Below are 27702 nucleotides of genomic sequence, written 5' to 3'. Positions count from 1 at the left end.
AACTATTACATCCTGTTTGAAATACTGTAATTCCCATTTAAAGCCGTAATGGTAAATACTGCTCTTAGAGCAGCTGGTCAGAACTGCATGAGCATCAATAAACTTGAAACTGCTTCTGGGCAAGTTACTCAACAAGTTGTTGCTAGGTAACCAAAAAGTGAGTGAGTTGATGCCACCAATCTTGGTCATGATGCATTCACACTAAACGCGCTACACATATTACTCTTAAAATAAAAAAAAGGATTGATAAATTGGCTGGTCATATCAGGATATCTGTTTGCAGTGATATTGAGACAAATTACATGATTTCTTTGGTTAACTGTCTCCCTTTACAGCAGGGGTCTCAAACACCAGTCTGATGTCCCTGATAGGTTTCTGCTTCAACACACCTGAATGAAATAATTAGGTCATTAGCAGGACTCTAAAACCTGGCTCCACTGTGGGATGTAATTTTAAGATTAGGTAAACTAAAAACTTATTATGATATTGTAGGGGAACATAGTAACAATGAAATTGGTTGTGATTAATTCATTCATCTCATTGGTCTCATTCTTTTCCATCTCCCCACTGCCTTCTGGGGACTTTAGCATCCTGGCCAGTAAAAACTTAATCAGCTGCAGGCTTTACATGCAGCACAAGTCCATGAAAGTAAGCTTGAGCTGGGAGTATAAAAGCCTAGTAAATAGTTCAAAATTAAAAGAACAAAATGGCAAAGAAAAAGGCTCATATATGTGTAACTTATTGTGAAAGTTGTGCTAATAACTATGAGTGTGCTGCTGGTAAAACAAATCTTTATCTGAAAGGTGAAAAGCCAGAACCATTACTTTACCATCCTCCTATGATTATATTCAACTCCATTCACCTTGCCTGAATGTGCAAAACGCAGAGCTAAGAAGAAAATCTTAGCTAAATTTGATAAATCTATAATTTTCAATTTGCAGATTTATCTCCTACTAATATAAATGAATAAAGGAAAATAAGGTTTTTACAGAATTTATATTTGCCTCTTTTTTGTGGTCTGAGTTTTCTGCAAAAAGAGCTAACCTAAGTAGCCTTTAAACTGAACAGATTAAAAGTATAGAATTTATACTCAACTTTGTGAAATTAAATATTTTACAGATTGATACATTATTTGCTTTTCTTTAAAAGGTCTGATTCTACATGGTTCTGTAAGATTTTAGGGGTTTTAAAGGAAAGATGGGATGTACATGGGAAAATAAGCCACTCATCCACACCACATCCCACTGTGGAATTTCAATTTCATCTCTTGAGAGACAACCCACTGAGGGGTCAGAGTTCATGTGAGGAACGTTTGAGAAAATTTTAAGAAGAGGACAGAGCGTCACAGGAATGCTTGAAGACATGTAAACTGTCTGTTCTTTTACCGTCTCATGCACCAAGATAAAATTAAGTAGCAAGTTTATTTTTTACTGCACATCACTACCTTCACAGTAGCACAGACATATTCCCACTTTATGTTTATCAAGGCGTTGAGACTTTGACACTCTCCTGACTTGCACCCTAAATTCCTGCACAGCAGTCATAATAGCATCTTGTGGAGAAACTAGGTCAATCAGCAGTGAAACGATAACAAGCTGTAAAGTTACGAATGCAGGGAGTGAACCACAAAAAACAAACTTTTACTGCAAAGAGAGGTGTGGCACCTAAAAATATGTTTGTTTTAAGGGACGTGCAGCAGCGTAAACCCCAAGCTGGTGCAGCACCCTCACATGAATAATCTCCTGAACACCTCCTCCCCCCTGCACTCTTCATCGGCAGATATCAGCAGAAGACAGAAGTCTGCAGCACGACAACCCCCCACATCTCACCAAGCATGCGTTTTATGTGCCCTTTCAAACAGGAGCGCATATAGAGATGAAACTCTTACTGATGCATGTTCACAGAAACATAATCTAAACCGTGACCCCGGAGGGTTCCGTCCTGTGGCTCAGGGGTCATAGTACTGGTGGCAGCAAGGCAGCAAAAAGGGGGATGATAAACGACAAATAATTCCTCACCATGGCTGGAGGCCACAAAAGGCAGCTGCATGCGCTTTCTCAGACTGAATAACAACAGATTAAAGACGGCGGAGACAATCCCGTAGGGAACAGCAGAATTTAGGAGGAGATAGAAGAAAGGTTTCTATTTTCAGAGTCCCAAAAGTGAACAAATGTAAAACTATAGCAGAAGCGACAGCAGTGACGAGTATCAGTTGTCTGGATGCTGGTAATTCCCGGTCTCCTCAATGGATCGAGGGTTCTCCCTCATTGTCTCTCCCACCAGATAGCAAAGGTTTTCTCTGGTGATAAAAATCATAGATATACCATTTAAACTGCGGAGTACCTCTTACAGTTCCTTACAACTTGGAAATTTGGAATAAAAATGACATAATAATAATCACCATATAATTGCATTACTTTAATTCAACTAAGTTTTATTTATGCAGCCCCTTTAAAGCTTTAACGCATTTTAAAATCCTTTACGAGACAAAAACAAGCAACACAGGCATTTATTAATAAAAACACAAACAAACAACAACACAACCCACACTATAAATTTACAAGAAACAATAAGCTATAATATGGAAAAGATTCATAGCTGCAGTTCAAAACAATCAACGTACAAACAATGCTTTTTCTGCTTGAGGTTGATTTCAAGCTTTTTTTAGATTTGACCTGCAATTTTAGATTTTTGTTCTAGATCAGGGGTGTCAAACTCCAGTCCTCAAGGGCCGATGTCCTGCAACTTTTAGATGTGTCACTGCTGCACCACAGCTGAATAAAATAATTAGGTCATTACCAGGGCTCTGGAGAACTGATCTACACAAGGAAGAGGTAATTAAGCCATTTCATTCCAGCGTTCTGTACCGGTGGCACATCTAAAAAAATGCAGGACAGCGGCCCTCGAGGACTGGAGTTTGACAGCTGTGCAGTCTAGATTATAATGTTTAACAGTGCTATAGGTTCTTTGGGAAAGATTTAAATGTGGGAAAGTTTTTCTGATTCTGATAATGTTCTCTAAGCAAAACTTGTACTTGAACCTTTAAAAATACAAGACTTGTAAGACAGAATATTCAAGATTAATATCATCAAGATAAGGCTGTCATTGTAGCAGCACATTTATTTTTTTTAAGCTGTATAGAGAAATATACATTAAGCATACACTGTTAGCCTTTGCTGTATTTTCTACAGCTAAATACCGCAAAATGCCCAGTAAAACTAACATAAAACATCTTTACAATTAGTTACTGTAATTTGCATTGCATTATGGGTAAAGGACATAGTATTACAGTAACTTACTGTATGTTTTGAAGTTGCAGTAATTTACTGTTTACACATTGCAGTAGTGGTACTGTATTTATAATATCTTGCACTGTTAGCCTTTACTGTATTTTTTACAGCTAAATACCGCAAAATGCCCAGTAAACTAACATAAAACATCTTTACAATTAGTTACTGTAATTTGCATTGCATTATGGGTATAGTACATAGCATTACAGTAACTTACTGTATGTTTTGAAGTTGTAATTTACTGTTTACACATTGCAGTAGTGGTACTGCACTTATAATGTCTTTGCGCTGGCCATGTAAGAATTCTATTTGATTTCCAACGGTCATCATAGATGTTTCATCGTGGTTCTCTGTTTCTGTATTTTTACTCCTTTAGTGGTTAACATATTTTAAGGCAGAAAGAGAGCATGTATTTTTGTTTTTTTCACATCCTAGCTAACATTAATATGCAGTTTATCTAGCTACGTCATCAACGCTTCCCAACGCGTTTTTCTGATGACGTTTGTTTTAAACTCAAGCTTTTTCCGTCCAAGTGCAAGTGCAGCTCTGTCGCTGTGGGCTCACACTGCTTCAGCTCTTCGCAAGACAGGTAAAAAAAAACACTTAGAAAACTGTTTGAAGCCAATGTATATTTTAGATGGAGCTAACGTAACTTATAGCATCATGCTATAATGCTATCACTTAGCATGAGGTGAAAGATAGAAAAATATGATGGTGTTATTTTTTGAGCTGGTTCGGAATTAACGTTAGCTAAGGTGCTAATTTTACCGAAGGTTTTAGCTTGACTTTTGCCGCTAAATCTTCCTCGAGCGACTAGCTTTGGGTTGAGATAAGCTCAGTGCTGAGTGTCTGTTAGCATTGTTGTTACATCATTTGTCGAACAATATAACGTTAACTGATAATTGATCCCCCGGCCCCTTTTTTTAAAAAGTACATCTAATAACTGTTCATTTGTTTAAACCATGACCTTGCAAATGTTAAGAGTGCAGATTAGCTAGGTCAACAAGGATGAATTCTAACGTTGTTCTTTTTTTTATTTTTGTCAGATGACTTTTTTTTAACTCCCAAGCTTTTTCCTCCAAGTGGCTGTGCAGTTTTGTCCTGCTGAGTGCTAACATAGCTTCAACTCTTGAAAAGACAAGACAACAGGTAAAAAGACAGCTCTTCAAACATATTTGAAGCCACAAAATAATCTGGAAATGTAGAGGAGCAGCTAACCTAATCTATAACTTTGAGCTTGCTACAGCTAGTTAGCCTGCTAAAGTACCATTACATCTCCAACATAGTGTATAAGAGTCTGTAAATGAGGACAAAGGTGGAAAACATTCAAGTGGTTTCTGTTATTTTTGAGTTGGTTCAGCCACAGTGGCAGGTGGACAAAAAGTTAATTTCAAGCCTGGTTCCATATAAGGACTGTTCACCTGTTTAAACCATGCTCTTGCAAATTTAAAGTTAAGTCAGTACTAACAGGTGCAACTATGTACAGGTGTAAATTCTGCAGCATTTGTACTTCAGAATTTAGAGAATTTTGTACTCATGTGAAGAAACATCAACACACAGCTAATTATCGGTTTCGTGGAATAGAGCAATGTCCTACTTCCGTCAGAAAAAATAAAACATTTAGAAGAAAAAGAGGACTCAATCTTCATCTTGGTTGATGTAATTTTATATCGACTCTTAACTTAAAACACACATCTTAAATCAGAATTGTTCAATTAATTTGTTAAAGGGATCAATTCACCCAAATTACAAACATTTTGTTAACCCATATTGTACTTAGCCATTCAGATACTGTATTTGTGGAATGTAATGCTTTAAAAAATTCATTTAGCCTCACAAACTGTCATTCACATCCGCTGTTTCAGAGTGGTAGCAGGATGTAGGGGTAAAGTCTAGTCTAGTCTCCGGGGTGAGGTTCTCAAAAACCTGTTATAATCTGGGTGAACTGGCCCTTTAAATATAAATTACTACCAGTAATTCATATTTAAGAGTTTTCCTTTTATGTTTCAAAGGTATCTTCCACCAAGATGTCTGTTGAGATGGAAATGACCTTACCTACAACACCAAGGGTAATCATGCTTGGTAAGAGGAATATTTTCTATCACTATAATTTTTTGTAGCAATGTATGTAATAGTTATGGTAGTCTGTACTTTTACTCACTAGCGTTAGCCTGACAAGGGTTTGTCTATTTTAGGAAATAGCTTGATGTCTGCAACCCGGTGGATGGTCAGTATGGAGGAGAAGGTATTTTTCGAACCTGAGCAACTACATGACTTTGCCAGTGTCCTTGCTGTCTTTTTTGGGTCATATTATGACTTCAATCTGGAGTATCAGGAGTCAGCATCCACCACGCTGGAGATGATACAACGGTAAGTACTTTACACCAAGCCATTTATGAATTAAATTTAATGACAGTTTGACTGATGATGAAGAACCATAGCTGATTGCTGTATTGTATGTCTTCATTTAAAAAAATACAATTAATATATTTTATTTCTGTTAAAAGATTTTTTGTGAGGATCAATCCAGATGTTGATACCAAATGCACAGCCAAAGTCAGTACAAGCCGCAAGACGGGAAGTCTTGTCAAGAGGAAAGTAGTCAGTGTCAACTCCCGGATCAACACCTTCCTCAAACGACTCGCTGAATTTGAATGGAGGACTTCCAACTAGGTAAGCATTTTACCAAATGTTTATTATTTTATTGTCTTTTCCTCCTATCTTGCATGTTCTGACTTTACTTTAGGCTTTTTAATATGATTTTAATGATTATTTATAAATGGCATGTGATTCCTATACAATAGCCCTTTAGAGTAGCCTGCATCTTTTCTGTGTCCGTGGTAAAAAGTGGATGTTGCTGCATCTCTTACTAAATCACAGAAATGTTTAAGTGTGTAGTCGTTTAATTGAGGTGTTTTTTTTTATACTATGCAGTTTTCAGTTTATTAGGCACACCTTTGCAGTAATCCATCAGCACCAACAAAATGACTGAAAAGATTGTTATGACATGTTGTATTTCATCGTCTCCTTGGGGACATTTGCAGGGTCTCAATACAGTACGCAATTGTTTGAATTAGTGAAGACTGACTGACTGCTTTTGCCATAAACAATCCAAAAACCTGAAGTGAAGCCAGTCCTGCTCATTCTTTATGCAGCTTCTATTATCACTTCAGTGCAATTGATTTCTTTTAAAGAAATTATCAACTTAATGCTGCTTTATGCCAATGATTTTATGCATTTGGACATTGTCAGTCAGCTTAATTTGTCAACCTTCCTGTTGATTTGAAAATGTAGATAACTTCCTGACCATCTCATGACCTCCCACATCGTCTGTCTTATTCTTTACAGTTCAGCTTCCACAAGATGGATCCCACTGATTTTGTTTGACAAATGGAATAAAAGTTCTTCTGATGTAGGAAATGCATCTGATATAACAATATTTATTGATATGAATGCCTACCATATAGTACATTATCGCACTTGCACTGTTATTGTGATGTATTGTGTAACAGAGCACATTTAAGCTTCTGTTAACTGCTTTCTGACAATGCAGCCTCTGCTGGTTTTTTAAATGAAGTATATTCTATATATTTTTTTAAAGTCAGTCTTTAATAGTTTATGGCTGGTACTTGATGCACATGTTCATGTTGCTACATACATGTGCCATAAAAAATATTGACATGACCTGTAGTGTGTTCTATGGTTTTGTTGTTTTATAGCACATTATATTGTATTGTGACATTGTTCTTTATGACATTGCGAATATATAAATGGATTTTATTTCAACAAATCTGCTGAAAATAAATACCTGTTTTTATTCACAGTACTTGGACTAAAATTTCTTTTGTGAAACTTTTCGGTTTATGGTAAAATATTCTTGTATTAAAAAATGTAAACTTTAATTTACAGTAAAACTGACATTATGTTGTGAAACAAGTTTACAGTAGACCAGCTTTACTATAAAATACATTTACAGTTTTATGCTATAAACTACATTTACAGTAAAGCAGTTATAACTGCAAAGCACACTCACAGTAAAAATTAACTGTGAAATATCATGACAGTAAAGGTACCGTAGAATGGTAATTACAGTAACTTACTGGCAACACTGTTGCCAGTAAGTTACTGTAGAATGTCAATTACAGTAACTTACAGGCAACACTGTTGCCAGTAAGTTGCCAGTAAGTTACTGTAGAATGGTGATTACAGTAACTTACTGGCAACACTGTTGCCAGTAAGTCGCCAGTAAGTTACTGTAGAATGGTGATTACAGTACCTTACTGGCAACACTGTTGCCAGTAAGGTACTGTAGAATGGTAATTACAGTACCTTGCTGGCAACTTACTGGCAACACTGTTGCCAGTAAGTTACTGTAATTACCATTCTACAGTAACTTACTGGCAACAGTGTTGCCAGTAAGTTACTGTAAAATTACAATAAAAAGTCTAACAGTGTAACAGGAAAATTGTATATCAGGATTTACAAAAACATTTGGCAGGAAATGTATAAAACATTGAACAGAATAGGTCCAACTCTAGAAATCTGTGGAACACCACACATCTAGAAAATGAAATCTATTATACAAATATCACATAAACCAGTTTAAACAGGTCCTCTATACCAACACCACGTTCAAGTATTTCTAAGAGATGTTGTTGCCGGTAGTGTTAAAAGCAGAACTCAAATGTAAAGTAGTATAGAACAGAAACAAAAAAAGTTTTGTGTGAAAAAGGAGGTCCTTTATAACTCTAAAGCTTTTCACCACTTTTCTTCATCTTGTAAATGCAGTGATGCATTTCTTACACCCAAAAGAACCAAGCATAAAAGCATAGGGCTGAAGTCACAATACAGTTAATCTTAACTAAAGCAACTATTACTCATGCATGACTCATTTCTGCAAGCCGAGTGATGGTAATGGGTTTAGAAACTCATTGACACGGTGTAAAAAAGGTAGGAGGACCTTGCTTATTCATCTAAATTTTCTACACAGCTATAAAATCCAATTTGTATTCAACACCGTTAACAGTTCCTGAAGAAAAAAAAACATTACAAAACCATTCATCTACCACCTCTGTCTTTTCCTCTCGGAAGCAATGTGAAAGAAGCTGAAGCATGTCCATGCCACAGCTCTGAGTTAAACAGCATTTAACAAACAGCTTCGAGACCAGAATCTCTTCCTCCTTCTCTGTCCTGCCTTCCGGATATTGAAAATATACACTGGCGAAACATGAGCTCTTGAGAACCCCTCAGTGGTATTTGCACAAATAAAAAGCATGCTGAATTTCATCAATGTGAAACTGCTTGACCCTGCAGATGCGAGAGTAAAGGGTGAAATTCAAGATTTTTCCACATATAAGGAGATTTGATTTTAAGTGTTATACTGACTGTGGTGCTGCCAGTAGGTATTTATGCATTTCATGACAGGGCTAATAATATGTCCTTGAGACACAGGTTTCCAGGCAAATATGTACAACCTAGGGGGGTTTATTTATTTACTTCTGAATTTACCAAATAGTTTGATAACAGCAGTAGAAACAAAATGTTCTTTTAATCACCTGTAATACCCGTCTCTTGTCATATCTACGTTGATCAATCAGTGTCCAACAACTATAGAGAAGCTGCTGAAGATTGACCTGAAATAAGCCCTTTTTTACTCATCCAGTCCAGACCTCACTGTCATTCAGCTGACAATGAGACCCTCTAGATGTGCTCTAATTGCTTCTTATTTCAGTGAATGGTGACAGAATATGGGGGACAAGAGTTGGGAGTGATGGGGTGATGATGTGCCTTCTTAACTGGAGTGAGCCCAGCTATTTTCTTTTGTGGCATAGCCCACTTTCTGGCTTAGTGGTGGCTACTTCCCTGGTTTCTCTGTGCGGTTTCAGAATGTAAACCCTCGAGATTTATGGAAATCTATAGGAAGAAAAATCCGCTGAAGCATCAGATGTCTTGTCTGGATCTCCAAATTGGTTTAAATATGGCTTGTCATATTGCCAAAAAAGGAGAAAAACTCTATAATCAGTCCCACATTTTTGTGATTTAATCTCCAAAACTATTTAAACCAGTTTGCTTGTTTATTACGATCAGAAGTGAGCAAGCAATGACATCTTTAGATTAATCCACTGATCTGTACAGACTAATCAAAAGCTTATCCTGGGAGCGTCAACATCCCCTAACTTAGTCTCCAAGGGGACAATCTGCTATGTTTTGTGCATAAAGAAAACGGTTGCCTCAATTATGTCAATGTTGATGATGAAGCATAACAGTTTGATGCTTTGAGGTAAATATAGTTTCAAATTCAAGCCTCCAGTAACACACACACACACACACACACACACAAAAACAAGTTTTTCTCTTTCAGAAGTAATTTCCTGAAGTTTATCTAAAGAGTGCTGATAATGCTGAAGGGTTTAGAAATTGAAGGCATCTCTCTTCATTTAAAATTTTTTCTGCAATTTTATTACCATGCTATTTTATGCTCTTAGCCAACTTAAATTGGAATTTATTTTTAATTCTATAGTAATTTGAATAGATTTTTCTTTCCAAAATAATGCATGCTTGTCACTTAGTATTTTTATTTGGTTTCCTAAACACATGTTTTAGCAAATTTAGCAAGTTTATTTAGATTTGTTGTTTTGCTTCATTTAGTTTTGTTTATGCACAATCCTGTTCTCTTTTCCTCAACATTACCTTGTTGATAAAAGGTGAGAAAATGACTGACAAATTCACATTATACCTTGAGACATTTTAACCTTTTTTTCTGTCAGTTTTGAACTGTTCTCTTTACCTGTTTCTACATCTTTAGCTCTTGACTTCATGTTTTATCACAAATGACCACAACACCGCAAAACCTGCTATCACCCTACTGTATGCGCTTCACCTTTTTCACTCTTTTGAAAATTCCTCGTCTGGATATTATTAATGATTGAAAAAGTTGAAAATGTGATCTATGAGGTGATTTTAATTTCTCTTAAATTAGTAATAGTAGTAATAGTAGTAGTTACTTCAGCATGTTTACTTACGCCAACATATATACGGTATGTGTTCCTGGCTTTACGGTCCCAATGATTTATAAAGCAAAGCTATTATTTTGTAGCATAATAGGAGTATGTGTGGTATAATTTCCATAATATGGAAGGCACAGAAAAATGCCCGGAGATAATTTTGCCATTAAGTCGGATATTTTTCAGCATAATAGTCTTATAAGAGTGAAGCCCAGTTAGTGTAATGAGTAAAGCGATGGGTGGCGAGAGGTTGTCAGGAGTGTGATTGTAGTGGACTCTATCTTTAGTAGCTCATTAGAGAAAACCAGCAGCAGTAGCAGTAGAGCAACATCAGAGGGAACACTGCCTGGATCTATAATGGCTAAACACTATATTGCTAAAATTGGTTTTCCATTACAGTATTACAAGCAAGTGTAATGTATTATAATGATTACCACTGTGTGTGTTCTTGCTCATCTCTTTCAATAGAAGGTATCCTTTGCCAGGTGCTTCTGTGTTTGACTGTCCTGGACTTAATTATTGACAACTTATTGCTGCCAATCGCTTAGTGTATTCTGTTTTTATTTCCATGGAAAGTACCTCTTGCCCAATAATTCTGTCCAGCTGTTAATCCTTCCTGGATGAAGTCACTGAAGAGTAATTTATGCCATTTAATGTGTGCACTCTTTTTCTGTAGAAAGTGCTCCAGCCCCAGAAACACTATTTCTGTCTTTAATGGAAACCAACAAAAGAGCTCATGATGTGATTAACTTTGTGTACTTTTTTCTTTCTATGAAAAGTACTCCCAGTGATTTTGTGTTCAGGAGTTTTTTGTTGTTGTTGTTTTGTTTTGTTTTGTTTTTTTTTTGCTGGATGAAGCCATTAGCAGAGCTTTTGGTGCCATTAGCTTTCTGTTCTCTGTGTTTCTGTCAATGAAAAAAATAGTCCTTGTCTAGTGGTTATGTGATGAGTAATGTCTCTTTCTTGGACATATGCACTAAAGAGCTGTTGTTGTCATTCACTACATGCTATTTTTTTCTCTCTTAATAAAAGTTACTCCAGGCCGAATAATTATATGTTTATCTGTTCCTCTTTCTTAAATAAACCCACTGATATAACTATTGCAAACATTGACCACATATACGTTCTGTTTGTGGGTAGCTCTGCTCCTTTCTGAATGAAGTCACTGACCAAGGCATTGTTGTCATTAATATTCTGCTTAGGACTTCTTTCCATAGAAGATACTCCTTGGCCAGTACTTCTGTTTCACAGTCTTTAGGAAGCAACTATGTGGACCTTATTTTTCTTTCTATAAAGAGTTCCTGTGCCTCTTCCTACAGAATACTTTTGTTGAAGGTCACTTTCTTTCTTTCTTTCTATTTTTAAAGGGAGTTTTCTTTTCACGGTCGCCACATGCCACTCCATGCAATTAGCTAGACTTCCTACCACAGTTGACTATGTGTGTGCCATACATGATCAACTGAATTTTATGATTGTATTAGATTAAATTGGATTGATTTGAACTAAGCTGTATTTGTTGTGAATATGTATAAATAAACTGAACAAAATTAAATTCACTTTAGCAGAAAGGTTTAGCCAACATAGAGTATGTCCCTTTTATTTATAAATAGGAGTATGTTTTCTCCACTCAACCTTCATCAACCCATCCCCCACATCCTAACCCCAAAATCCTTGCTCCAATATTTCACAGACAACTTCTTTCACCAGCCAAAAGCAAGTGTGAGTATCTTAACATCAGCCCAGCTGGAATTAGGGTATATTAGCCTCAGGAATAAACCAAAGCAAAAAAGCAGGAAAACCCACTTTGAGTAAATTACGTTCCCTTAAAAACCTAACATAACTCGAATAAAATCTGATTTACTACTGTTTATGTAAAAAATCAGGCCTCTTTCAACTTAAAGATCAACTATTTTGTGCCAGAAGTCAGCATTAAAACAAATTCATGTTCACAGCCAGAGTGCTAAGTAGGCCACAGCATGGTATGTGACCCACAGGATGGTTCAATGGCCCATTTTTGTTCCCCAACCATCTGACACTCAGCCCGCTGAGGTGGAAACCTACCCGGCTCAAACAGAGAGAACTAAAGCCTTTGGTATCAGTAACAAGGTGGAGCTTTTTGTTTGCTTCAAGAAAAGGTGCATCCGAGACAAAATAAATATATAGAACATAATATGTTTCAGTTGTGAAAGAGAAGACTAGATAATTGCCTGTTTTGTGAACCATGCAGCAGTCTTTGCTAACCGCAGCAAATAAGAGATTAAAATAAGGAACTAATCTTATGTCTTTTGTATCTTTAAAAACTTAAGTAATAAGTTCAAGCAAAACTCTTTTGGAATGGTGTTGATATTTTACAGTAGGTAGGTATGACAAGTAAACCTATTACATTGAATTTTACTAAGATTTTATATTTGAGTGTAAGAAAACTCCTTACAAAACAGCTGTTTTAAATCTTTCTACCCTGACTCAAACTAGGGTCTGTAGAAAATATGCTCCACTGACTCCTCCAGTGGAAAAACCCACTGAGATTGTCATCTTGAGATAGAGGGCATAATGTGTGTTAAATTGAGCATGAATAAAGCATTCTGTTAGCAGTCTTCTTTTGCGACCCTCTCCTGAGCAACATATTCAGCTTGCTTCGGTCCAACCTCCCTGAGTTTTTAAATTCACCATTGCCATAACTCATCTACATCATAACAGCCCCTCTGTGTCCTTTTAAAGCCGACTTACCGGAAGAGTAAAAGTGTGCATGCCTTGCTCTTGCTCTGAATTATTGGAACTGATTCACATGAAAACATTTCACAGTTAAACTAATTTTGGAGCCTGCATAAAAATCTATCTTCTTTTGGAAGAGATTGTTTGCTCTGCATTACATGGTATCAGCCACATTTAGTGACATCCAATGTAAAGAATCCTCTGTAAAAGGCCTTAAAATAAATTGCTTGTTGAAGTCACACAATTTCACTTCAGTGATAGAAAAATGCAACTTGTTAAGAAATAACAGTTTTTTTACTAAACAAACTTTGGCACAGTTATAGGTATGCATCCCTTTAAAATAAATTAACTTCAAGTAGTTGCTTAGTAAATTACTCATTGTTTTGACTGGTTTAGGATGTATTCCCTGTTTGGTCTGCTTTCATTAAACTCTTGTTTGTTTGCCTTGAAAGTCCAGTTCTTTTAGAGAGTTGCAAATGCACCATCAAACTCTGATGCAGACCACAAAAAAAAAAACAACTAACTCTGTTCCGCATAATAGCCCAGGTCTCGGTTTGGTTGAAGTGAACTCTATTGCAGTTTGAATGTTTATGTGAATGCAAGCGGAAAGGAGACCAGTCCAAAAACAGGAAGCAAGCTATAGCCCAGGGCATTCTGGGTAAATACAACCAAAACAAACGTGTGAGCAGGAGAAATTGGTCAAAGACAAAAGGGAAATCCAAGTCTGATGCTACTCCATTTTTGTTTACATTTTGTGTAGAAGGAAGTTGTGCTCAGTGTCTTCTTTACAGGTTTTTGTGTTGTTTCCTTCAGTGACTCTTGGTGGACCTGTGTCTATGTTTGCTATCCCTCACAGTGAGCATGATATATAAGAGGTCAGAAATCTCCTAAGCTCTGTTAAAGAACTGCTGCAGGAAATTGCATTAAGAGTTCACCAAGTTCTCATAACTTAGTGAACTTTAAATAGTAGCAGCTTCAACCTGTTATTTGACAATGATCTCAGACAACAGGTCCTTTTCTGTCCTACTGTGACAAAATTAAACATGGATTTGTTCCCAATAGAAATGTAATATTTTCTTAACATGATTAACTAAACTGATTTCAACCTTTGAAAGTGAACACGCAAACATTTTGACAGCAGGTTCTTGAAGGTGGACTTAGATGTTTCATAAACCTGTTTTGCCTCATTGCAGAATGACATGGTACTTTCAAAGCCTGGTGTTGGTGAACTGCTTATAAAAAGGGATGTGACAGAACCTGTTTAAAGACCGGATGGTTGGAAGATTACAAAGATGTTTCCGATCAAGAACAAAAACATATCAATGTTCTGATTCGAACCTCATTATATATTGTAAGTGACAACCTTTAAATAGGATTTAACAGCATACCATGGACAAGGAGAAGTACCTTTCTGCAGCCAGCTATTCTGCAAACGACTTAGAAGGACTTGTTCATTCTTAACTGTCCCATTAGCACAGACAACCAGCTTCATATTCAAGCTACTGAGACCTGATCAGCAGCACTGCTGGACCCAGAACAGCTTTCTCATTAGAATCTGAGAGCACCCTTCCATATTTGCCACAGGAATGTTGGGTGAAACTGTGCCACCTGTTAATCATTTCCAGGGATGAGACTGGTGCACATATGTGTTTTTTCTCACTTCACCATCAAATCCAAATACCAAAACCTCCATTCCAAGCTTTTTTTTTAATAACTGAATGCACAAATCTTTAGTAATCAGACAAATTGTTTTATCTGATTACTTCATTTTTAAAGTAAAAATCTTTGTAGTTTCTAGCATACAAAATTTTGCCTTTTTAAGTCCCAATCCACCCTTTACATGTCTCACTGTTGTCAATAGGAAATCCAAAATTACACATGAATAAAGTGTCATTTAACTTTGCACACAAACTTATGTGTGATGCTTTTAATTTTGAAAGCTACTACAGTGGTTTAACACTTGTTTGTTAATGTTACGAATCCACACACTGCCTGCTGAAGATATTCAGACAGATGGATGAAGGCTCACTGAAATAAATAGCTACATCTGACCCGTATATTAGTCCCCTTGACGCTAAATATTAGCTTCAAGTTTAGTAATGAAAGCAATACTAATACAATTCAATTTCCAGAGCATGATATATCTAATGTGTTACCGTAATTGGTTTTATTTATTCTTATGTTCTAACTGATTACATCTTGAATTAAGATGATCAAACTAAGCATGAAATGTAAAAGAAGAACCAGCACTATTTTAACTTTTATAATTTTGTTTCCAGAAGTCATTTCCATTTACAGCATGGTCATTTTCGATGCCATTATGATTCATTAGTCAGTTGTAATCATTACTGTAGCCAGCAGCTAAGAAAATTATGTTGATTTTAATCTCAAATATATTTTTTGAATAACTGAGATGACTCTGTCCTTAACAACAATTATGGATATTAATGTGACCTTTCAGAAAAATAAATAAATAAAATTAAACGTCTCTGCATTACAAGCCGTAGCATTAAGAAACTGTTACACAAAGAGGAGTAAAAATACATTTATCAGGAGCTATTTTCAGCAGTGGATTACTTTGTTGGTCGGAGTAATCAGGACAACTACTTCAAATAAATTCCAATGCAACAATTTATCTCAAAGCAGAAGCAAATTATCCACTCTCCTTGTTTAATGTTTATCCATTCAGGTAAAATAATTTAATCTTTTTTTTATTTAAGGTATTACCAGTCTAAAGAAAGCACTCATTCGCATTTAGAATCTAATTTGGATTTGACTTTCCTTAATCCATCTGACTAGCTTAAACCATTGTGTCTAAATTTGGATCACAGTGAGAAGATGATAAATCCCTTTAAGTCCTGAAACAGTGAATGAAAATATTTACATCTTCTAACTATAAAATAAACAATATTTTTCTCTTCTGCACCTGTCCCTTTTCATCTGATGCCTAAGGAAACAAAACATTTTATAGTTGATGTCTCACACAACTCCGTAGTAAAAACTAAGTCATCATGCTATTCAAAGTTTCCCAAAGAGTGCCAGGACAACACAGTTCAAAACCAAGACCAACAGGAAGATTAGAAAGCACCGAACGGACAGGAAAACAGATATTACTCTGAAGGATCCCTTCATCCATGCATGCAACTTTCAGTTGCCATGCCAACCTGTTACCAGTCTGCTGCAGCCAAGATGAAAATGGAAACACTGCAGTAATGGAAAGTCTGATTCATGTATTAATGCTGCTATAAAAAAATAAAAAAATAAAAAATTAGGAGAACAGCAACTCACCGAGACGTCAAAAACCTCTTCCGTGTCATCCAACATACGGACCGTGACAGTGACATGTCGTCCAGGGGGCATGGCCGGGGGCTTGTGGCCTGGGTCTAATGTACTGATGCCAAGAGTCTCAGGGGCTCCAAGACGCTGACCTGCTCCAGAAGACAAGTTCTCTGGGTCTGGCTCTGCCATGGTGCTCTGGGATGACCACTGCAAAAACTGCATCAACGCAAAGATACAGAGGCAATCAGCTGGCATTTAAACCATGTGTTTTTCACAGCATTAATAGTGTGGGTTCTAATTAAAATAAGGAATCGTTATCATCCTTAAAAAAGGCGTCCTGGTATATGCTATATTTGCACTCAGGACTAATGGCTCATAATTGTTACCTGTAGTAGTCTCATTTACAGCATGAGAAAAAAAAAGATTCTAGGATGTTCGTAATTTCAGGGCATAGAGCACTCTTAATTTAATCTGACAAATTAACCACAGAGCTAGAGGGTAAAATCACAGAGTCAGTGATTTTACCCTGACTCTGTGATCGAATATCAATTATATCAATATCATGCAACTTTATATCAATATCATACAAGCAAGGCACGGCAAAAAACAGTCACATGAGTTTTATCAGGGCTCAAGGGCAATGTGTCAGAGATGTAAATATGCAGCTGGTGATGCGAACTGAGTGTGGTGAATGAAGAGTAATCTGAGAGCAGAGAACGAAACTGTGAATGAGAAACACCCTGCTCGAGAAAATTCAGAGGTAGCCATGCAAAATGAATACCGGTAAATATTCTCTTGTGTAGAAATAGAATAAAACAGTTTTTAAATTATTAAAATCCATCGATATATAGACCAATTCCAGAGAAGATAAAATGTTTAAAAATAGCTTTTCAAGGTTTTCTGTAAATGTCATCCACATGAAAAGGGATTCAGCAAACGGCTTCTCTTCCAATTTCAAGTAAGAAGGATATTAGCCTCATCAACAAATGATTATGAATTGACTTTAGAAATGGGTTGACACATGACATCGAACTATCCAACTGTATAGCCACAGGCAGATCCACACAAGGCCCATAAACATTCAAAGACCTGGCATTCCAACAAACTGAGATCATTCTGAGACCTTACCAAGTGGAAATAATGAAGCACCACAGATAGTGGGCAGCTGTTCAGGCACCACAGAGGTGAGTGACTGCTGCCAAGTAATGGCTAAAAGCTGAATCAGGCATTTCAAATGGAGAAGATTATGTAATAAGAGTGTGTGAATAAATCAAGCCATGAGGACATTGCTGGATAGATACTAAATTATGTCCAGGTATGGATAGCTTCACTATAATATGCAGTGGTTTTGCTGTCAAGCAGACCATAACTTCTTCTCTTTCAAGACACATATGAAGGTAAAAAAACAAAAAAAAACTTTGAAAGAGGGATTCAATTTAAACCATGCAAAGATAGATAGAAACAAACGACAAAAACAAAATGTTTTCACGTTTTCATTGTACGTCTTATGTGTTGTCACCAAAGTAGTGCATTCTTAATGGGTGGGTAGATCTTACCTAGAATAAACAAACATATATCCCTGACCATCTCATCTAAAATGAGATTGAAGAATTTTACTACAAAACCTTTCCAGGAGCTTTAAAGAGCCATCAAAAGCTGGGTTAGAAGTGATTAAAATACAAATAACTCTCATAAATGAATCCAGGGTTTTAAGTTGTGTTCAAAGTTAAAACAAAATTCCTTAAGATACTATCAGGGATGTTTTTTTTTTTTTTTGTTTTGTTTTTTTATTACATATCCAGGCAATTAATCAAATGTTTTTTTTCTTCTATGTGTTTTGATTCATCTGCATTTCTTACATTTTATAGAGAGCTAAATTAAGTATCTATTTATTACTGATACAATGTGTTGTTTTATGCAACAGTGGATCTCAAAAATTTAAACATTTAAAAGACAGGATGTAAAACCATTAGACTGTCATTTATTTTGTCTGAAGACATTTTTAGTCAATTGTACAATTGGACTCAACTCTGCTTTCTAGCAGCCAGCTAAATGTTTGCGTCAAAAACGGACTGATATTTGGAACTGAATCATTCATATCGTCATTCGTCATGTGGAAATACTCCTATGGCAGAGAACATGACATAATACTGCCTCCACCGTGTTTCACTGTGGATATAGTATTACATTGATGGTATACGGGGCTGTTCATGACAAATATATTTTGGGATTGTGGTCCATAAATTCAAGTCTAGTTTCATTAGAGTATAACAAGATTTTGGGAGAGTTAATCCAAATTAAATGTGCAGCATTGCTTCTCCTTAATTTTAATTAAACATCAAGTATCTGCAATCTCACTATTTTTCCATATTTTCAATTAGATTATTTGAATATGGCTTTACTTAAGAAATTCTAATGAGTAGAGTTATTAAGGTTGTGTATTTTTTTTTTATTTACAATAAATTTTGCATCATTATTTGCACCTGTTGTGTTCAGTCACCACAGAGGAGTGTGAGCAAACATTACTATTTTCCAGTGAAAATGCAGACGCTCCACAAGGAGCTATATCTAACACTATCACTGTGGATGCAATTTGTGAAAAGAAACACGCTTCAATTCAAATCTGCTAATTTATTATGTCTGACTCTTAACCGATCATCACTCTATAGCTCTTGCCTTGATTTCTGGCAATTGTTTTGAGTTTTGCCTCCAAATTCCCGACTTGTGTGACCTGCACATGGCTTGAAACCAGTGACCCTTCACACAAAGCAGTAGTGAAACAGAGGCGAAGAAAATAGTAGACAGTGATTATTTCAGCCAACATATGTCCTCCCTCGCAGAGGGTATCATGAATCAACTGGTCAGGAGTTCGGCGTGTTCAATCTGAGTGCCTAACTCAAGTCCAAACAAAAACACAGAACAGGCACCAATTGTGCAGCTGGCACTAAAACACAAGTCACTCAGTGTACAATACCAGGCAGACGTTTACAGACCGGGTAACCTCGCTGCCTTTGAACAAGTTTGCTTGAAATTCCCCACATATGTGCAATGTGGAGCAGGGGTTTATAACAGTGGCTCCTCTGTGTGCAAGGGGCCCCTCCAGTGCACAGCTGGAAACCTTTAGTGACAGCTGAATGGCCAGAGGCTGCAGCCTGATTCAGCCAGTTGTCCACCTGAAAGAAGCTGCATAACAAAACAACCAAAAAAGGGTCAATTTCCTCTTGTGCTCTGCAACAGATCCTGATATGTGGGTGTGGCTGGATTTGCAGAAGTTCCAAATGTTAGAGGGTAGAGTATGGTGATTAAGTGGAAGGGTTGAAAGCCGACTGGAAACATGCATAATGCACTTCTTGTGAAAACAATTGCCTCTCCTGACTCATCTCTCAGTGTTGACACCATGACAGTAATGTGGGTTAACAGAGCAGAGGCTGCAGTAATCCTCATGGTATTATTACCAGCACCTACAGCACATGTGACATTAATACACTGCCCGGACTCACCTGGACACGCACTGTGGAAACTAAGCTGGCAGATCACATTTGCACACTTCCTGGTGAGGTATTGATCATTTAAATGTCACGGTGATCTACGAATCAAATTACGGAGAGGAAACCTGAGCGATTGCTGTTGCGTCTGATGAGGAAAATTTGTGCAATGCAATCCACACTGCAGGACCGAGAGGACAGGACCCAAAATCCACCGGATTACGAAAGGACACGGGAAAGATACTCCCAAGACTTAACCCAAATCTCATCAAACAAGTTCAATCACTTCACTAAAACAGAGCAACACTGACGGAGGACTTGCGCTGCACGATTCTTACCCCTTCTTCTCTTTTTCTGGTAATGCGGGCTTGACCAAGACAAACTATTTCCCGCAGTTGAAATGAAGATATTACATCCACGTCCAGGCGCACAGAGAGAAAATGTGAATCCCAAGGGAGTTTTTAAACGCGGTTAGCCCCGCAGCAGAGGCTCTCTGCGGTCGCCATGACGGCCGTTTGAGCGAGTGAGCCGCGGAGAGAGACGGGATTTCACCAAAGCGAGCGGCAAGCAGGATCTTCTCCCGTTGGTTCTTACTCAGACAATGAAGGAGGCGCTGCACCTCCACCTTCTGACACGAATCAGGAACTATGGGGAGGAACAATAGCACCATCTAGTGGCCTCTGCAGCAGCAACACACCTTTGGCAAACTTGTTTGGTGCGCATGTTAAAATGGTTCATTTTTACACTATAAATGTGATGTGCCACAAAATGTGGAGTTAATATAAAAGTAATGTAGAGTAGGCGAAATAAATTAAACAAACACATTTTTCATGAGAAAAAAAAAAATGTTCAATGTCACTTTTAGAATGATGAGCTACAAATTGTGAGAATTATCTGTTGTAGAAATTGAACACTAAATAAACTTGTCAGTGTCCATGTAAATGTATCCCAGCATAAACCCTGCACCCATGGATCTTGCTTTTTGAGATGTAAGGGCAAAACATCAAGGGACTATTTGCACAACTTTGTGCAGGTCTTATCTTTTTGTTGGCTGCTCTTTTTGAGCTTGTCCTGTCTGTAGTTTTTTTTATAATCTCTAAGGAAGTTTGTGTCTTTTGTTATTTTTTGTTTGAGGGGATTGTCAGTTGTTGCTTGTTCCTGTTTTGCATGTTCTTGCAGAATTTCTTGTTTTTCCTGTTTTTGTAAATGGTAAATGGACTGAACTTATATAGTGCTTTTCCAGTCATTTTGACCACTCAAACCACTTTAAACTAGAGTCACAATCACCCATTTGCACTCACAAACGCACACACATTTATACACCAATACACAGATAGGTATGCAATTTGGGGTTAAGTGCCTTGCCCAGAGGCACATCAACATGTGGCAGGAGGCACCTGGAATCGAACCTACAACCTTCCGATCGCAAGACGACTACTCTACCATACAGTCGTTGTTACATTGCCTCTTTTTGCTGTAGTTTGCTTTTCTTTATCAACATTTCAATCAGTGGGTCAGGTCCTGTTGTCCTGGGCTTGCGGCCAATGGTATATCATAGGAGGATTTTTAAAAGTCTTCCGTGGCTGGATTCACCCATTACAGCAACTTCTCTCTGATTCTGATAGTAAGCCAGTAAGTGGGGTAATACTGATTTCATAGTGCCTGTGACTGTATTATGTAATTATTGTTCAGTGTTTACCGCTGCTTCAATTTTTTATGGAAAGTGGGAGGTCTTTTTTGGCTCCTATTTCATAACTGTGCTCAGGGACAAGGAATGGTAAACTCTGTTTTTTTATGTTCGTCACCCGCCTTCTCACTGACAAAAAAAGCGTCAGCTACACATTTGTGTGGGACAGAAGGAGGAGAAATCTCAATTGGTGTCTTAGCAGCTTCACAGGCCCTCTGGAGGTTCTTTCTTGGAAGTGAAGCAATGATGATCATAAAAGTGTGAAAATGGGGTGAGGAAAACAGAGATGATGGTGGCTTGGGTTACTTATGTAGGCAGTCAAGATCTGGGGCCATGTTCTCACTGGCCATGATCAGTGAGAACATGGCCCTAGTATCATGAATCAACTGGTCATCAGTTCTGCATGTTTAATCTGAGTGCCTAACTCAAGTCCAAACAAAAACACAGAACAGGCACCAATTGTGCAGCTGGCACTAAAACACAAGTCACTCAGTGTACAATACCAGGTGGATGTTTACAGACGGGGTAACCTCGCTGCCTTTGAACAAATACCAATACCAGGTATTGGTATTTGGGTATTGGTATTTCTTTACCAAGTGTCAAAAAATAAGTGTTTATTGACACTTATATACTCAAAAAATCAATTTAATGAACCACTGATCAAGAAGGAAAGGAACAAGAACTTACTTGGAGAACATTTGTTTTCTGTGGTTGCCATGACGGTTACCATTCCTTGTATTAAAATGATTTTCGGAAGTATTAACACTTCTTCAACTTTTTGAGAAGTTTAAGCATTTGCTGCCTTCATTAGTTGCTATTGTCTGTTGTAGTGAAGAACATGCTCAGACAAAAATCAAGGCTCTTAGATGACCTTATTTACCTGTATTTGACCCACCACTATTGTCATGTAATATGGACCATGACCAAAAGAGGAAGTTTGTGGTTACAATTGGCTACAATCAGCAGTCGGCTCATTAGATTATTCACACACCTACTATAAACTTATTGCATCTCTGCTGGCAGTTCTGTTTACATTATATATACATGTATAATATAGGATACATTTATTCGCCAACTGATTTATCGACCAGTTGATTTCTGGGCACAGATTTCCTTAATTTTGGGGGATTGTGATTGGCCGATACTTACATATGAAGCTGATCTTATCCCCTGATCTTATCTTCGTCAGCAAAGGATTAAAAATCAGTCTCTGTCCTCTTCTGCTCTGCAGTGAAAGGTTTGACTGACAGACCGGCCCACTAGGTTAGGTCTGCACGTTTACAGTTAACAATATTCACCCCACTGTTACCAACTCAGTGACTTGCTTGCTATATTTAGCAACACTGCAGAGAAAAAAAATTCATAGCCAAAATCAAAATCGGCAGGTCAGGCTCGGCCAGAAAACTGCAATAGGTGCAGCTCTACACACATATTTGTGACAGTCTTTGATTAAATTAATTTCTCTTTGGCGTAACTCCAATAGCTAAAAGTTTAATCTATACCGGGTGAGTCTTTTTCCACTGAGAATGTGGCTTGGTACTGGACTGATTCTGAGCCTTCAAATGATTTTAACAGAAGTTTAACGTAACTTAGAAGTTGATATAAAAATAATGTTTGTTTAAGCCACAAAATGATTATGCTCAGCAGCAAACAACATATCCGCAATTACAGCATAGAGTAGCTCATCAATGTAGCAGCTATATAGCCTGACGTAAATACATTTTGCTAGCTAGCCAGTGTCAAACATTGAGAAGTTTTAATTATTGTCACCAAACGTTATCAAACACAGCATTTTGAAGCCAAAAATACCTCAGAAATATACAGAGCCAACCATGAGAATCTATTCATTTAAAGTTTAAACTCAGTTTCACATAAATACTAACAGTGTAGCATAAATGTTTGGCTGTTTAACCTAACCATTCTAGGTCACTATCAAGCTAATTTTCTTTTAGCAGCTTTATAAATTTTTTACATTACATTACCAATGCACATTTAAACAAACCTTTATCTTGGCTTTTTCTTTCTATTCTTCCTCTTTCTTTTCTCCCTCCCTGAAGGATATATTCTTTCTTGAGACATTGTTTTGCTTACTTAACTACAGACCGGAGCATTGCACGGCAGCTAATGTTACCGCCAAAGTGTGCGGTACCTACCGCGGCCACCAGGGGCCCCCAAGAGCAATTTTTTTTCTTTTTATCCATAAAATAATGATTTCTACATACATTATCAAATATATATTATTATAAAAACAAATCACTTCATAGTGAAATTGTGTGTTTTTGATATTATAATGACATTGCCAAAAAAAAAAAAATGGCTCCATTGAGGGGGCCCCTCAGTGGCCCTAAGCGGCTGCTTAGTTTGCTTATGCCTTGGGCCGGCCCTGTTCCAATTTGAATGTCTAGTTAATTATATACAGTCTTTCCAAGAACTAAATAACTAAATAAATCTTGCAAATAGCTCAAGTTTTCTACTCTTGAATGTCTGCTGTTCCCCACTGCTAGCAAAGTTTATTATAAAAAAAAATAATAATAAAAAAAAATAACCTCTTCTGTGGAAAAATGTGTATTTAAGGATTTGCACAAGAACAGTTTTCTAGTTTTTTCTCTTTTTGGTTGCTAGGTAGCAAGCGCATCACTGGCAGCATCACACATCAGTTCTTTGAATCCATTCTGTGCCTTTGATGTTGATGATGCAATAGCTTCTCTGTATGTGCAAAATTCCAGTAAGTGAACTAGTTGGAGGCGAGTTTAGTGAGTGGAGAGAAGTGCAGCGATTTTGAGACAGTAACGTGAAGATTTCTGACCAGAGTGCATTGGAAAAATAAAACAACTTTCAATCACCATGGCAGAAAATAGTGAATTTTACCTTGACAATGAGGTTTTTAACCGGAAGGAGTTTAGAGCCAGCATGCTTAATTTTCTTCAGGAGCTAACCAATGATGAGATGGTGTGTTTGAGTTCAGGGAGTCTTCACGACCAAACAAAACACAGAATTATGGAGTTGGTGCAAGGATATGTTACCCCTGTAATTGACCAAATTTTAAAAAGATTGGCACAGAAAGACAGTCGGACACGAGTAAGCCCTGATGTTGTAAACCAGTTTATGTACGATGAGGTATCCAAGAATATACTACATTCTATGGCCACAAATCCACAAATTGCTGAAAAAGTGAAGGAAAAGGGCTTTGTTGAAAGAATTAGGGGGTTTCTAGCAAGGTGTATTGGAGTGGCACAACCAGAAGCAGCGGTTGTCGAAGAAGCACCTCAAATTAGGAAATGGTCAGAAATGTTCATCCCCCTTGGTGTGGGGCCTTCTGAGGAAGAAGAAGAAACTAGTCTTTGTAAAGACTTGGATTCCCAACAGGAAACTAAAGTGGACACCCGTAGAGATTCCAGTATTCGCAAAAGTCGCGTGATTGTTACCAAAGAAGGAGACATTGAGATTGCAAGCATCTATAGCTTTCAGGAGGAAGAGGCAATGGAGAGAGAACTGATTCCTAAAGGACCTCCATCAAAAGGTGCAAAACTAAAAAAGTACTTTCAAAAGAATTTTGGTTTAACTTGTTGTGGGAAAGTTCCACTATCTGGATCAGATGTCCCAGAAGCATCAGTCACCAAGACAAAATCAGCAGAACACGCTCCTCATGTGCAGTCTGAGGAACCATGGAAACCTCATTTCACTGAAGACTTTGATTCCCAGGAAGAATATGAAGAAGAAGAGCATGAAGGTTTATTTTCTGAATCCTTTCTTCGTTACATTTATTCAAGAAGTAACCTGAATGTCAGCACAGATGAAGATGAAGATTTTGAGGACACAGATATTCTTGACATCTTTATGGGCGAAGAGGTATTTCCATCAAAAACAATGTGGCAATTTCCTGAAATGTTTGGCAGAAGGTCATCAAAGGTTTCACCTGCTAGGTTATCAATAGACACATTGCCAAGACAGTTTGTCCCAGAAGAATTGCTGCCTCAGAAGATACAGACGGTATCTTTTGAGTGTTTAGATGGAGACAAAAAGGCCGACAAATCTAAAATGGCTGTGAGAATTCTCATTCGGAAAATAATTACTCACACCATAAATAAATCAGGATACATGTGCAGACGAAGTGTTTCCAACTTGATTGAAGAGCAGCTGTTTAAAAAAGTTTGGTCAGAAGTTCAAGGAAAACTTTCTGACATTGACCCAGAAAGGATTGAAAACTGTGACACAGCCATTTATAAAGAACTCTGTAAAATGTTCAAAAAACGCTCGTGCAATCTGTTGGACTATTTGTACTTAGACAGAGAACCAAGCCTTTATCATGAAAATGCAGCATCCTGTGTCAAAAACCACCTCATGAGTCTGAAGAACTCATCCCGATCCAGAATATTAAGGAATTAATGGACATAGTACATAAGAACTTAACTGCAACCATTCCACATTAATCTAATTCAAAATAACACCTGCAAAATCATAGAAATTTCAGTTGGTTCAAATTTCACTCTACAAAATCTTGGGTTCTCTCCGGGTGCTCCGGGAACCATCCTTCCACACCAAAAAAACACACATGGGCACAAAAAATATATATTTTAACTAAAAATGAGACAAACACTTACTTACAGTTTATTTTAAAAGGTGAGATTTCATATTTGAAAATATATATATATTTTGCATATATATATATATATATATATATATATATATATATATATATATATATATATATATATATATATATATATACACATATAGATAGATAGATAGAATGCAGATAGGGACAAGCATGCTGAAGATGAAGTTTTTTTAATGACCACACATTTGGCAAAGGGATTTTGACTTCCTGGCGACGATCATTGGATTTAAGATTGAGGAACATATCGTGGATATTTATATATTTTTCCTTATATATAGTGGATATATATAAGGATACAGATAGGGACAGGCATGCTGACGATGTCCATGTCGTGGATATTTATAAGGATACAGATAGGGACAGGCATGCTGAAGATGCCTGATGGAAGTGAAGTGCTGGTAACCTCTCCTTCCGAGTTTAGAATTTTTTCAAATGAGCACACATTTGGCAGAGGGATTATTTCTTCCTGGCATCGATCATTGGATTTTAGATTGAGGAACATATCAATGACATTTATAAGGATACAGATAGGGACAGGCATGCTGAAGATGCCTGATAGAAGTGAAGTGCTGGTAACCTCTCCTACCTAGTTTGGGATTTTTCCAAATGACCACACATTTGGCAGAGGGCTTTTATCTTCCTGGCAATGATCATTGGATTTAAGATTGAGGAACATATCAATGACATATATAAGAATACAGATAGGGACAGGCATACTGAAGATGCCTGATGGAAGTGAAGTGCTGGTAACCTCTCCTTCCTTGTTTAGAATGTTTTCAAATGAGCACACATTTGGCAAAGGGATTTTAACTTCCTGGTGACGATCATTGGATTTAAGATTGAGGAACATATCGTGGATATTTATAAGGATACAGATAGGGACAGGCATGCTGAAGATGCCTGATGGAAGTGAAGTGCTGGTAACCTCTCCTTCCGAGTTTAGAATTTTTTCAAATGAGCACACATTTGGCAGAGGGATTTTATCTTCCTGGCAATGATCATTGGATTTAAGTTTGAGGAACTGATCATGGATATTTACAAGGATACGGATAGGGACCTCTCCTTGGGCTGCCACCTTATCGTGGTGGAGGGGTTTGAGTGCCCCAATGATCCTGGGAGCTATGCTGTCTGGGGCTTCATGCCCCTGGTAGGGTCACCCAAGGCAGACAGGTCCTAGGTGAGGTGCCAGACAAAGTGCAGCCCGAAGACCCCGATGATGAATACAAACTTTGGACTGCAGGTTCTTGAGTTTTTTTAATGACCACATATTTGGCAAAGGGATTTTAACTTCCTGGCGACGATCATTGGATTTAAGATTGAGGAACATATAGTGGATATATATAAGGATACAGATAGGGACAGGCATGCTGACGATGCCTGATGGAAGTGAAGAGCTGGTAACCTTGCCTTCCTAGTTTGGGATTTTATCCAAATGACCACACATTTGGCAGAGGGATTATATCTTCCTGGCATTGATCATTGGATTTATGATTGAGGAACATATCAATGACATTTATAAGGATACATATAGGGACAGGCATGCTGAAGATGCCTGATGGAAGTGAAGTGCTGGTAACCTCTCCTTCCTAGTTTGGGATTTTTCCAGATGACCACATATTTGGCAGAG

At 37.4% G+C, this 27702-nt stretch overlaps 1 protein-coding gene across 1 annotated transcript in view; it reads right to left on the bottom strand.

Moving 5' to 3' along the window:
* The window catches only part of LOC122840322 (FERM, ARHGEF and pleckstrin domain-containing protein 1-like), a 62843-nt gene extending 42340 nt beyond the window's left edge, over positions 1 to 20503 (bottom strand). The window contains 2 exon segments of the mRNA XM_044132610.1: positions 16295 to 16501; positions 20109 to 20503. Of these exon segments, the coding sequence (XP_043988545.1) occupies positions 16295 to 16474 (180 nt within the window). The 5' untranslated portion in view covers positions 16475 to 16501; positions 20109 to 20503.
* Positions 20504 to 27702: the final 7199 nt, after the last annotated feature.

The sequence above is a fragment of the Gambusia affinis genome, linkage group LG11 (genome assembly GCF_019740435.1).
Source record: "Gambusia affinis linkage group LG11, SWU_Gaff_1.0, whole genome shotgun sequence".
NCBI lineage: Eukaryota > Metazoa > Chordata > Actinopteri > Cyprinodontiformes > Poeciliidae > Gambusia > Gambusia affinis.
This window is presented reverse-complemented; position numbering and strand designations above follow the sequence as displayed.